General features: G+C 36.6%; 2 protein-coding genes across 2 annotated transcripts; both read left to right on the top strand.

Annotated features, from left to right (window-relative positions):
* The first annotated feature begins 1,897 nt into the window (after nucleotides 1–1,897).
* Nucleotides 1,898–7,362, top strand: LOC107887788 (uncharacterized). The gene is made up of 6 exons (XM_016812016.1): nucleotides 1,898–1,921; nucleotides 2,035–2,300; nucleotides 2,400–2,745; nucleotides 6,131–6,323; nucleotides 6,426–6,712; nucleotides 7,042–7,362. The coding sequence occupies exons 1-6, from the start codon at nucleotides 1,898–1,900 to the stop codon at nucleotides 7,360–7,362; spliced, it is 1,437 nt and encodes a 478-aa protein (XP_016667505.1).
* A 1,378-nt stretch (nucleotides 7,363–8,740) lies between these two features.
* On the top strand, nucleotides 8,741–9,358 carry LOC121218455 (uncharacterized). Its single transcript, XM_041095643.1, has 2 exons — nucleotides 8,741–9,021; nucleotides 9,133–9,358. Exons 1-2 carry the CDS (start codon nucleotides 8,741–8,743, stop codon nucleotides 9,356–9,358), a joined length of 507 nt encoding a protein of 168 aa, XP_040951577.1.
* Nucleotides 9,359–13,049: the final 3,691 nt, after the last annotated feature.

The raw sequence follows: 13,049 nt of genomic DNA, 5'->3' as shown, positions 1-13,049 counted from the left end.
CTAAGATATTAAGTAATCAATTAGGTACCAATTTTGGGCGTTATGAGGATGTTAATCCTTCCTCATACGTAGCCGACTCCCGAACCCACTTCTTGAATTTTGTAATAGAAATCGTCACTTAATAATTTTGACATTTTACTAAAATGATTAAATTTTGAGGTGATCCAATCACATCTAATAAAAAAGATTGGTTGCGATTCCATCTTCCTTTTTAAAAAAGAAAATAGTTCAAGACAAAAAAAAGGCTTCCACAATAGACATATCATCAGCCAAAACTCAATAAATATTATGCTATTCCAATCATGGTCAATTACAAAGAACTCATTGCTTCACTCTCTATTCAAACATTAAAACATATACCAACCAAATCAACTTGACAATATCCAGGTTTATTCCATTCTCCTACTGCAAATTAAATTATCATATAACTATAATAATTAATTTATTACTACTCATCCTTCAAATTAACTCACCTACTAAACCTATTTATTCATCATCATGTAAGTGCCACCATAAATTTCACACAAGGTATCAAAATCATCCAGTACTCTTTACCAACCTATTATGTTATCTCTTACTCGTTAACCATTCAAAACATCACAACATATTATAAACACATAATTCATACCATTGTCAAAATATCATATATCACCATTTCAAATAAACTAATGCAATATTTCCACAATTTGGCATCAAAACATATCAAATTAACTTAAATAAACTCACATGAATCAACCAAGACTTTTAACCATTTCATGACATTATATTACCTATTTAATTGCATGCTCGAATGTTATTTCAAATGCCAAATGCACAATTCAATCCATTTACTAATGCATTTGTTTTCCACTAAGCATTATCTCTGCCGTAACTCTATCAACATGGATTTCAAGCCTTATCATTATACAAGGAAACCAAAACAAACTCCTAAGTACATGTAATGACCCAATAGTTTATGTATTTTCGAGACTCTGTTTTCATAAATTAGACTCGTAAATATTTATTAGAAATATTTACAAAGTTAGTTGTGTGGTTAATTAGGTTTTGGTTAGGTGAATTTGCATGAATTAAGAGTAATTAGGTATAAGGACTAAATTGTATAAAGGGTGAAAGTTGAATTATAGATTAAAGAAAAACTAAAAGGACTAAAGAAGAAATTATGACATTGCTTATAAATGAGGCGGCATAAGTGTATTTTATTATAAAATTTAAAGTAAAAATATATATTATAATATTATATAATATTAAATCTTAATATTTAAGTATATATATTATATTATAATAATAAAATAAAAGAAATAAAAATAGAAAAGAAAGAAAGAACAAACGAAACAGAAGGGTAAAAGAAAGAGAAAGGAAAGAAAAGGAGAAAGACCAAAGCTAAGGGTTTCAAAGTTTCAAGCTCAATTCATTAGTCAATTTAGTCCCCTTTTTCTTGTAATTTTTATGCTTTTGGAATCCCAGTATTAAATACTACCTGGCCCATGTCAAAATTTTAGAAATTATTGAGTTTTTAAATGTTGTCTATGTTGAATAATTTTAGAATTAGTGATTAAATTGATAGATTTTTAAGCTAGAAATGAAAAATGATTAAATTGTAGAACAAATAGTAAATTTTGTGTAACAGGGACTAAATTGAGAAAAATTCAAAATTTAGGAATTTATGTGAAAATAGGGAGTTGAATTTAGTCTAAAATGGAATTTGCATGAAAATAAAGAATTAAATGTGAAGAATAAAAGTTAGTCTTGGTTTAGGGACTAAATTGGAAATTAGGCAATATTTGTTAATAATTATCGAAACTATAAACATATAATTATCGAAACTGTAAACTGATGTGCATAAAAATTCTAAATACAGATTAATTCGATAGTTACGATGAGCACACACGTGGTACTCATGGACGGGGTACTAGAGGCTGAGGTAGAGGCCGTAGAGTGATTCGAGCTGAGTCCTTTGCATCTGATACAATCCCTAATCTAGACACTAGTAAGACACCGGTGTCACCTGTTACTGAGGCTGGTGCTGAGTCTCAGGACCGTTCAGTTGGGGACGACGCACTGTCCCAGGAAATACTGCAAATTCTAGAGAGGGTCACTGGGGCTAATACTGGATCTGGAGGCCGTGGGTCGGTTACGGAACGACTCAGGTCGAATGGGGCTGAGATATTCAAGAGCATCGCTAGAGTTACTCCGAGTTTGGCTGAGTATTGGATGGAGGCCACGGAGCGTATCATGGACGATCTGGACTTTTCTGATGAGCAAAACCTTAAGGGGGCTGTGTCATTGCTACGATATGAGGCGTATCAGTGGTGGCTGACCGTTAAGGAGGGCACTCAGCCCGATCGACTGACTTGGGATCTGTTTAAGACAACTTATCAGAATAAGTACGTGGGAGCTAGCTACACTGACGCTAGGCAACGTGAGTTCCTAAATCTAACTCAGGGTGACCGTTCAGTGGCTGAGTATGAGGCTGAGTTCATTAGATTTAGCCATTATGCGAGGCGCATGGTGGCGACCGAGTATGAGCGCTGTGTCCGATTTGAGGATTGTTTCCGTGATAGTCTGCGGATTCTGATAGCTCCACAGAGGGAGCGAGATATCTTCGCCTTGGTCTGGAAGGCCAACATAGCCGAGGAGGTGAAGCGCTCTGAGCGCCAAAACCGTAAAAAAGGGAAGGCTAAGAGGGATTCTGAGCCTTCGAATACTAGGATAAGGCCTAAGAAAAAGGCCAGGACTGATGGGCCCGTGAGAGCTGGGCTTACTTGTAATGACCCAAATTTTACTGTTACCGAAAAAATGTATTTTTGGGTCTCCGTTTCTAAAAATGGATTCGTAAATATTTATTAAAAATATTTACGAAGTAAAATGAGTGGTTAATTAGAGTTTAATTAAGTGAATTTAATTTAATTAAGAGTGATTAGTAAAAAGGATTAAATTGAATATAATGTGAAAGTTTAATTATAGAATAAAGAAAATTAAAGGGACTAAATAAGTAAATAAGCCAAGGTGAATGCCAAGTGTGTGATAAAAATAAAATACATGTGTAATAAATATTGTGCATACATTTGTAATACATGTATGTATTTACTTATTATTTAAGTAAATATTATTATTTTATAATTAATTAATTAAAGTAAATAATTAAATAAAGACAAGTGTGTCGTAATAATAATTTATATGTGTAACAATGATATATATACATTTGTAATATACGTGTATACTTACTTATTATTTAATAATAATGTTATATTATAATATAATTAAAACATAAAAGTAAATGAAACAAAAGAAATAAAGAAAAGGAAAAGAGAATGAAAGAAACAGAATGTTTAAACGAAAATGGGGAAGGAAAGGAGAAAGAAAGAAGAAAGGAAAAATTGAAGGTTTGAAGCTTGGAAGTTTAATAGGTAAGTCAATTTAGCCCTTTTTACTTAATTTTGATGTTTTAGAAGCTTTGGAATAAGTTTTTGATGAAATTAAATTGATATATTGAAAGTTATTAGATTTTTAAATATTGTTTATGTTGAATAAAATGATGAATTAGGGATTAAATTGATAGAAATTCAAGTTAGAAGTGAGATAAGGATTGAATTGTAAAGTAATTCATAAGTTTTGAATGGTAGGGACTAAATTGAAAGAATTTTGAAATTATGATTTTATGCTGAAATTAGAGAGCTGAAATTAGTTTAAAGTGAAAATTGAATGAAAATATTGAGTTAAATGTGAAGAATAAAAGCTAGTCTCGGTTTGGGACTAAATTGGAATTTAGACAAAAGTTGAATAAAAATTGAAACATTCAATGTCAAAAATTTTACTATATTAATGATTATAAATTGTATTAATTTCGTAGCTAACGGGGTGCCGAAAAATCCTCGGTTAAGAAAGGAAAAGACGAGGTCAACGAGGGTTAGCTCAGAAATCACGGTTTGTGTTTCTATAATCCGAACTTAATATTTAATTGTTGAATTTATTATTTAATGTGTAGGTTGATGCATTGAAAAGTGAAATTTAATTGTTAATTATTATATTTTGATTGAATGTTATGGTAAGTAATTCAGGTAAGCATTATTGTATTTTATGATTATTGAAATGAATCAAAATATATATTGTATTGCAATTAAATTGCATGTTGATTGATAAGGAAAAATGTATTAAATTGAATTGAAATTAAATTACAAATGAAATTGAAAATTTGAAAGTTCACTGAATACCCTGTTAATTGTATCGGACTAGTCGTATATAGTTAGTATGCCATAGAATTGGAAGTGTTCAGGGATATTCCGACTGTGTGTCGATGAGACACTATATGTGTTGACTGCCGTGACTGTTCCAGATTCGTTTCAAAGAGATACTCTGAACCTGACTGTGACTGTTACTGTTACTGTTTTGGATTTGTTCCAATGAAGTACTTTGTGTATCGCTACTATTACTGTTACTGTTACTGTTACCCTTACGGTGTATTCTGGCTTCGGCCGATAAAACACTATATACTATCCCCGGTGTGTGGGTCGGATCCGTGTATCTGTCCAAGTCTGAGTTATGTTAATAAGGCAAATAAAGGTACTGAAAAATTTACTGCTACTGAATATTTGACTGTTACTGAATAAATGAATGACTGATACTAAATAATAGTGATTAAATGATTGTTATTGAAAAATACTGATTGTCATCGAATAATTGATTGCTACTGAGCGAGTAATCGTTACTGGATAACTAATTGTTATCGAATGACTAAATGTTTCTGAAAGGAACTGATAAATTAATCGATACTAAAATATGTTTATTGATATTGAATAGTGAATAGAAACACAAGTAAGACATATGAATAGAGAATATTATTGTTGTGAATTAAATGGAAAAGCTAATCAAGTTATTAGATGATGAAATTTGAATGAGTTGTAAAGAAATTATCTATGAAATGAATAAATGAATATTTATGATTATTATAGGACAATAAGTGTATGCTATGTTTTAAATGTTCGGATTATAGAAATACCATTGAGTTCATACTCAGCGTATGGTTTGTTTCCGTGCGCAGGTTAAGTTAAAGTCAGATCGTTGAATCAGCATCCCAGGCCGATCCCGAACTCAATAAGGTAAAGTATGTTAATTGTTGATAATGACATGTACCTAGGATGTCTGGACTGATTGAATGGAGAAATTTTGAAATGCTTGTTGTCTACAATTTGAAGGATTGGTAAATTTTAAAATACAAGGTTCATTTTGAGTTCACATGGTTTGTCACACGGGCGTGTGCACGGCTTGCTCATGGGCATGTTGTTAGGCCATGTGTCCCTTGCACTTAAATTGTTACAACCAAGTTAATACACGGGTGTGTGCCTTGGTTGCCACGGCCGTGTCCTAAAGCCAGTTTAGTACACGGGCAGGCCACATGGATGTGTGTCATAGCCGTGTTTAAAAGTCAGTGTTGCACAGGGTTGAGGGCACGGGCATGTCCCAAGCCGCACGGGCATGTTAAACTAGCCACACGGCCATGTGGTACTGTTCAAAGGAAGAAAATTTAAAATTTCACGAAAAATTTCCTAAGATTCCGATTGAATCCCGGTTTGTTTTAATTACACTTGTGAAGTAGTGTGGACCCATTAAAGTTATATTTAGATGGATAATATTGCATTTATACTTGTTTATGTGCAAATATACTGTAATGACTGGTAATACTCTGTAATCCTGTTGGGATGGCGATGTGTTAGCTCTGTAATAGATGTCATCCACGCGAGTGTTGGAGGGCTACTGGAGCTTGTTTGAGGTGTGGTTTGACTAAGCATCGTGTGAAGGATTGTCTATTAAGGAGTAATCAGATGCAAGCTTCAGTTGTTGAGGCTGCGCAGCCGTAAAGAGTTATACAGCAGCCACCAGGGGCTGAGGACAGGCTAGGGGTGGTAACGATATGGGTCGAGGTCAGAGAGCACTAGGGAGAGGTTCTGGGCCGACTCAGGCGAGGTAACCTGCATTTGTCTATGCTACTTGTCGCCGTGAGGATGGAGATGCTTCGGATGTCATCACGAGTACGTTTTTAATTCTTGATGTACCTTATGTTGCACTGATAGACATAGGCTCTACACATTCTTATGTTGCATGTTCTGTGTCTGAGACTTTAGGGACTCCATAGGAGAGCAATTCTAGTGAGATTTCAGCTGTGAGTCTGTTGGGGCAGTCCATTAGGGTTAATAAATTGTTTAGAGACGTTCCGTTGGAAGTCCAAGTAACGGTATTCTTGGTTGATCTGATGGAACTTCCGTTTAAGGAGTTCGATTTAATTCTGGGCATGGACTGGTTGGTGAAGCATCGTTTAAGTCTGGATTGTGCTGAAAAGAGGGTTGTTCTGAGGACCAAGGAGGACGATGAGATAGTCGTGATTGGAGAATGACGAAATTATCTAAGTAATGTGATATCTGCGTTGGTAGCGGAGAAGCTTGTAAGAAAGGGATGTGAGGCATACTTGGCCTACATCAGTGTTTCTGATTCTGTGGACTCTTCGGTTAAGGACATCCGTACTGTGAAGGACTTTCCAGATGTTTTTCCAGAGGAACTACCGGGATTGCCTCCGAGTCGTGAGGTAGAATTTTTTATTGAGTTGATTCCTGGTACAGCTCCGGTGTCTATCGCCCTTTGTCGAATGGCACCAAAGGAGCTGGCAAAACTGAAGGCTCAAATTCGGGAGCTATTAGATCGTGGGTTTATTCGTCCCAGTGTGTCTCCATGGGGAGCACCTGTTCTATTCGTAAAGAAGAAGGACGGTACGATGAGGATGTGTATCGATTACCGTCAGTTGAGTAAGTTGACGATTAAGAATAAATACCCACTTCCGGGGATAGACGATTTATTCGATCAGCTCAAAAGGGCTTCAGTGTTCTCAAAGATCGATCTACGATCAGGTTATCATCAGTTAAGGGTTAGGAGGCTGATGTGCTTAAGACGATATTTAGGACTCGTTATGGACATTACGAGTTCTTGGTTATGCCCTTTGGGTTGACTAATACACCAGCGGTATTCATGGACTTGATGAACCGGGTGTTTTAGCCCTACTTAGACCAGTTCGTGGTGGTGTTTATCGACGACATCTTGATTTACTCTAAATCTGAGGATGAGCACGATGAGCATCTTAGGGTTGTTCTACAGATCCTTCGTGAGAAACAGCTTTATGCAAAGTTCTCTAAGTGTGAGTTTTGGCTTCATGAAGTAATCTTTTTGAGACATATGGTGTCTGCTGGGGCGATTCATGTTGATCTTCGTAAGATTGAGGCTGTGCTGGATTGGAAACAGCCGAAGAATGTGTCGATGATTCGTAGTTTCGGGGACTGGCAGGATATTATCAACGTTTCGAAGAAGGGTTTTCTTTGATTGCAGCGCCTTTGACTAAGTTACTCTGTAGGGGAGTTTCCTTTGTTTGGACTAATGCATAGTGGGAGAACTTTGAGAAGCTCAAAACCGTGTTAACTCAGGCTCCAGTTCTGATACAGCCTGAGCCTGGTAGGGACTTTGTGGTTTACAGTGGTGCATCATATGTGGGTTTAGGTTGCGTCTTGATGTAATATGGTAAGGTAGTTGCCTATGCGTCTCGACAACTTAAGACTCACGAGGCTAATTATCCAACGCATGATTTGGAGTTGGCTGCAATCATCTTTGCATTAAAGATTTAGAGGAACTATCTGCACGGTGAGAGGTGTACCATATACACTGATTACAAGAGCCTCAAGCATCTAGTTATTCAGAAGGAGTTAAATTTTAGGCAGTGACGATGGGTTGAGCTACTTAAGGATTACGACTGTAGTATAGAGTATTACCCTGGAAAGGCCAATGTGGTGGTCGAGCATTAAGCCATAGTGTTGTGGCTGATTTGAGAGCTTTTTTTGCTCGACTGAGTCTTTATAATGATAGGAGTCTTCTGGCAGAGCTTCAAGTGAAGCCGACATGGATTGAGTAGATTAGAGTTAAGCAGTTAGAAGATAAGACTCTCGAGATGCAATTTCGTCAGGTTTAGAGTGGGACTACTACAGATTTTGGGCTGAATAGTGAAGGGGTATTGTGCTTCTGAAGTAGGATCTGTGTACCTAATGATGAGGATTTGAGGCTGTCGATTTTAAAGGAAGCGTATAGTAGTCCGTAAGCTATGTATCCTGGTGGAAATAAGATGTATAAAGATCTCCGAGAGTTGTACTGGTGGCCAGGGTTGAAGCGTGAGTTGACCAATTTCGTTGCATGCTGTCTGACTTATCAGCAGGTTAAGGCTGAGCATCAGTTGCCTTCGGGGTTGCTACAGCCTGTTAAGATACCTACGTGAAAATGTGAGCGATTAACGATGGATTTCGTTAGTAGGTTGCCACTAACACCCACTAAGAAGGATTCTGTTTGGGTCGTCATGGATCGATTGACCAAGTCTGCACACGTCATTCCTGTTAGGGCAGACTTCTCTTTACAGAAGTTGGCTAAACTTTACATCTCAGAGATAGTAAAACTACATGGGGTTCCAGTGTCGATTATCTCCAATAGAGATCCTCAGTTTACTTTTTGATTTTAGCAGAAGCTTCATGAGGCTTTGGGTTCACGACTTGACTTCAGTGCTGCATTTCATCCTTAGACAGATGGTCAGCCGGAGAGGGTGATTTAGATACTGGAGGATATGTTGAGGGGCTGTGTTATGGATTTCCAAGTTAGTTAGGAGGAGTACTTGCCTTTGGCAGAGTTCGCTTACAATAACACCTATCAGTCTAGTATTCAGATGGCTCCTTATGAGGAACTTTATAGTCGTAAGTGTTGCACCACTTTGTGTTGGATTGAGTTGGGTGAGCGACGTGTTCTGGGTTCGGAGTTGGTTTCAGAGACTAAAAATAAGGTTTGTTTGATTCGGGATCGACTGAAAGCGGCTTCAAATACACAGAAGTCCTATGCTGATTTGAAGAGGAACGATATCGAGTATTCTATGGGGGACTTGGTTTTCCTTAAGGTCTCGCCTTGGAGAAAGGTTCTGAAGTTCGGTCGCAAAGGTAAGTTGAGTCCTCGGTTTATTGGGCAGTACCGAATTTTGAAGCGAGTGGGGCCAGTTGCGTATCAGTTGGAGTTACCTCCAGAGTTAGATCGTATTCACGATGTCTTTCATGTTTCGTTGTTGAGATGTTACCGCTCTAATCCCACGCACATTGTGCCTATGGAGGAAATTGAGGTTGGACCAGATCTGACATTCGAGAAGGAGCCAGTTCAAATTTTGGATCGCGACGTCAAAGTTCTGCGTAGGAAGTCTGTTCCCTTAGTGAAGGTGCTGTGGCAGAATCATAGCACTGAGGAGGCTACTTGGGAGCCAGAGGATTCAATGCGTCAGCGATATCCTCACCTTTTCTGACCAGGTAAAATTCGAAGACGAATTTTCTTTAAGGGGGTAAAGTTGTAACACCCCAGATTTTTGTAATTTCGGTTTTTGTGAAATTGTAGCATAGGAAAATATCTGAATATGTTTTTGCATGAATTTACATAATATTTGTCTTCTTTTGTGTTTAAGTGCTTTGAGGGTGTGTTAGGGAAGTCCCAAGTTCAAGTCTCAACTTGGGCAAATTTTTTGTTTAAGTAAAGCTTGGCTTTTGGTTAATAAGCTAGTGGTTAATTGGAAAGGGTTAATTGGAAAGGGTTTATGCTAGAAGTCCTGTGTTCGAATCCTAGCTTGGGCATTACTTTTGCCACTAAGGCCGTGATAAAATTGGAGGTGAACTAAAACTCTGAAGTGGTGGGGTTTATCAGATTTTTCTGAGTAGTTTCCCCAAAAGAACTCTCTCTTTGTCGAAATTCTCTACTATTGTTCTCCTCTCCACATTCTATTTCTTTTCTTTTTGCCGAAATTTCCCTTGCCTTCCTCTCATTCATTTTGATTTCGTATTAACGGGCTTCTGCATTTCATTGACATTCTCCTCATTGGTAAGTTTCTTCTTGTCGTTCGTAAGCATCTTTTTTATTAAGAGATTAAGTGGAAATTTTGTTTGGGTGTTTAGGTACAGATCAAGGGGCTATTCTTCGTTCCTGAATAGCGAGTTAAGCGCGTAGTATTTGCTGGTTTTTGCTCGAGGTACAAAATTTACCGATTTCGGCGCGGAATACCTTGTTTAGTTTCAATCAAACATTGTTTAAGTGACTGAAATGGGTTTTGACATTGTTGAATATAGCTTCTAAAGGGCTCAGGATTGCGTTAGGCTTCAATCAAAACCAGGTGTGTACTCCAATCAATCTGAAGTCGCGTTTCGGCGAAAGCCGAAAACGCTGCTGTCGATGCCACATGGGAGTGTAGACTGCCCATGTGGAGGCCGTGTGGCGAGACACGACCGTGTGGTCGAAGAAGTAGACCATGCGCACGCCATATGGGCACGACGAACACTGGCGTGTGAGGCTAGCGAGGCCGTGTGTGAGGCATGGGCTTGACCAATTGGGCCGTGTGGGCCACACGGATGAACCACACGAGAGTGTGAGATCTTGGGCCAGGCCATGTGATCGACATGGGTAAGGCCAATCTGGGCCGTGTGAGCCATACGGGCATGTGAGCCCACATGGGCAAGGCACATGGATGTGTGAGCCCGAGTTGTTTGGAATGTTCTGCAAGGTTGTACGAGTCACCTAAGTCGACTGTAACCTGTTGGTAGGGTCGGTAAGCGTTACTTAGACCCCTATACTCTGATCTGATACTAAGATGTACGTAAGAGTATGATAATTAAAGCATGTGTATCTATTCTAATTTGATGACAATGTTATGATTTGATGTCTGCACATAAGCATGCCATATTATTTATATTGCATTGTATTGGGTTAGGTTGGGTTTGTTGTTGAAGAGAAGGAAGACTGAAAGGCTATTGACCTATCATCGGGCAACTATGCTGTATATATCTGATACGTTCCGTATACGGTACCACTGGGTGTGTAGGGTTGGATGGGTTGATTTTATCCCCATACTTGGTGTGTAGGGCTGGGTAGGTAGATTTCATCCCCACATGGTCTGTTAGGTTGGACGGAAATGGTGTGCTGGGTTGGTGAGCATTACTGTTCTAATCGATATGCATGTATGTCTGTATGGGCGAAGGCCCGAATATATCTAATACTATTCTGAGTGGGCTAAAACCTACATTGATTCTGTTAAGAACTCAGGATTATGACTATTTGACTGCTATCCATTTACATGCGTGCTTGCTGTAGGGATGTACACATTGAGTTTTTGAAAACTCACCCCTTATTTTTATTTGTCTATCAGGTAATCCCCAGCAGTAGGTGGATCGGTGCTGCGGAGGGCTCGACGGTGACCATTGCTACATACACTCTGGTTTTAAAGGTTTTTAATGCTTTTATTATTTTATTTGCTATAGTTGGGAGTAATTATGAAATTTTTGGTTTCAGGCTATTTGGTTTAAGTTTAGAATTTGAAAATATTGTTTATGGATTTTGGAACTACAACTTTATTTGTTCTTAAGCTTCCGCGAACTAAGAAATGTTTCCAAGCAAATTAATCAATATATATATGATTTCTGAGTTAAGTAAAAGGTGGTAACTGTAACGGTTTTTAGGTAAACACGGTTTTACATAATATTTATTAAATAATTATTAATTAAAATTTACGTACTTTTGGACCGTCGGACTAATTTTTGGAATTTTATTTTGGTTTTGAGTTTTGTTGAGTTTTTTAGATAATTAGTTTAAATAATCTGCATAAATTTTCTATTATTTGAAAAGGATGTTCGATTGTTTTTTCAAAATGGAAATGTTTAAAAATTTTTACCGCTGCAAATTCAGAATAAGTGAATTTATTTTTCAAAAAGAGTAAATAAGTTAATATTACGACTTTCAATTTGATTTGGTGGGAAGTAATATATGTTTTCAAAAATACTTATTTCATAATAATTAAGTTTTCTAGGAAATAAATGTAAATGATTTTTTTATTACAAAATTACTAATGCAAGATCAAGCAATGTTTTGGGAAGCGAATAATCTAGCTTTAAGTAGTCAGTGTAACCCTCAAGATCCGGTCATAAATTCTAGACCGAGTTTGGGGTATTGCAATAGTAAGTCCATATAAACTTACTTGACAAAACCACAACGACATGACGTCAGGGTTTAATCTACAATTTTTCGTTTTTCTTCAATTATCATATGGTTTATTAAAGTTGCGACCTATAATAATTTATTACAATTTATCAATTCCAATCACCTTATATCATCCTATTATAAATATAAATCAGTTCAATTCAGTTTCCTAAAGTTTTAAAATTTATTAAATTTATTCCCTGAAATAGCTATATCTTTCAAATTTAAGTTTCATTTTTTCAATCTGATTTCAATTTCTTACTTCTATAACCCTCTATCATCTATAATTACAGAAATTTCAAACCAATTTTGAAATATTTACACTTTAATCCTTAAGTTCAAAACTATAAATTTTCACTTTAGAAATTAATCCTTTTTCATATCTAAGCATCAAATCTAACCAAATGACACCAATTCATGATTAGTTAAATCAAGCTTATAAGACTTCAAAAATATAAAAATTATAAAAAAACAAGCTTAAAATCACTTATCAATTTCAAAAACAGAGGTTAGCCGAATGCTAAGAGCTTAAAAATGGCTTCTTTTGTTTCTTTTTCTTGCAAACGGTGGAGAGAAGAGGGAAATGAAGATTGACCATATCTTTTTTTATTATGTTTTAACATATAATATTAATAATTTAATCATAATTATACTTTGGTGAATGTGACAGTGGGGATATACGTAAAGTATATAACATTATACTTTTTGCAAGCAGTTGGCTGGTCTACCCAAGAGTGATCAAATTTTGAGCTGCCTTCAATGAGCCAATTTTTGCCTATAATGGATAAAGGCACTTTGTCTAGTTCAACTGCTCACAGAATAATGTTAAAATGAAATTAAAATAAGGTGGGCTGGTCACACTAAAAAATAAAATATTAATGTGATGTTTGGTTAGTCGAATTTATCATAATTTTATAGAAATTGAGACCAAGAAACATTAAGAGAATAAATTCTATAACAAAGACAATTTAGTAAAAATG

Source organism: Gossypium hirsutum, chromosome A03 (assembly GCF_007990345.1).
Source record: "Gossypium hirsutum isolate 1008001.06 chromosome A03, Gossypium_hirsutum_v2.1, whole genome shotgun sequence".
In the NCBI taxonomy this organism is placed as follows: Eukaryota; Viridiplantae; Streptophyta; class Magnoliopsida; order Malvales; family Malvaceae; genus Gossypium; species Gossypium hirsutum.
This window is presented reverse-complemented; position numbering and strand designations above follow the sequence as displayed.

Coding starts and splice junctions, on each gene's coding strand:
- LOC121218455 (XM_041095643.1), top strand. CDS start 8,741: ATGGCTCCTTATGAGGAACTTTATAGTCGTAAGTGTTGCACCACTTTG. Junction 9,022..9,132: donor AAAGGTAAGTTGAGTCCTCG/GTTTATTGGGCA, acceptor TTCGTTGTTGAG/ATGTTACCGCTCTAATCCCA.
- LOC107887788 (XM_016812016.1), top strand. CDS start 1,898: ATGGACGGGGTACTAGAGGCTGAG. Junction 1,922..2,034: donor ACGGGGTACTAGAGGCTGAG/GTAGAGGCCGTA, acceptor GCTGAGTCTCAG/GACCGTTCAGTTGGGGACGA. Junction 6,713..7,041: donor GTGGGTTTATTCGTCCCAGT/GTGTCTCCATGG, acceptor CGGGTGTTTTAG/CCCTACTTAGACCAGTTCGT.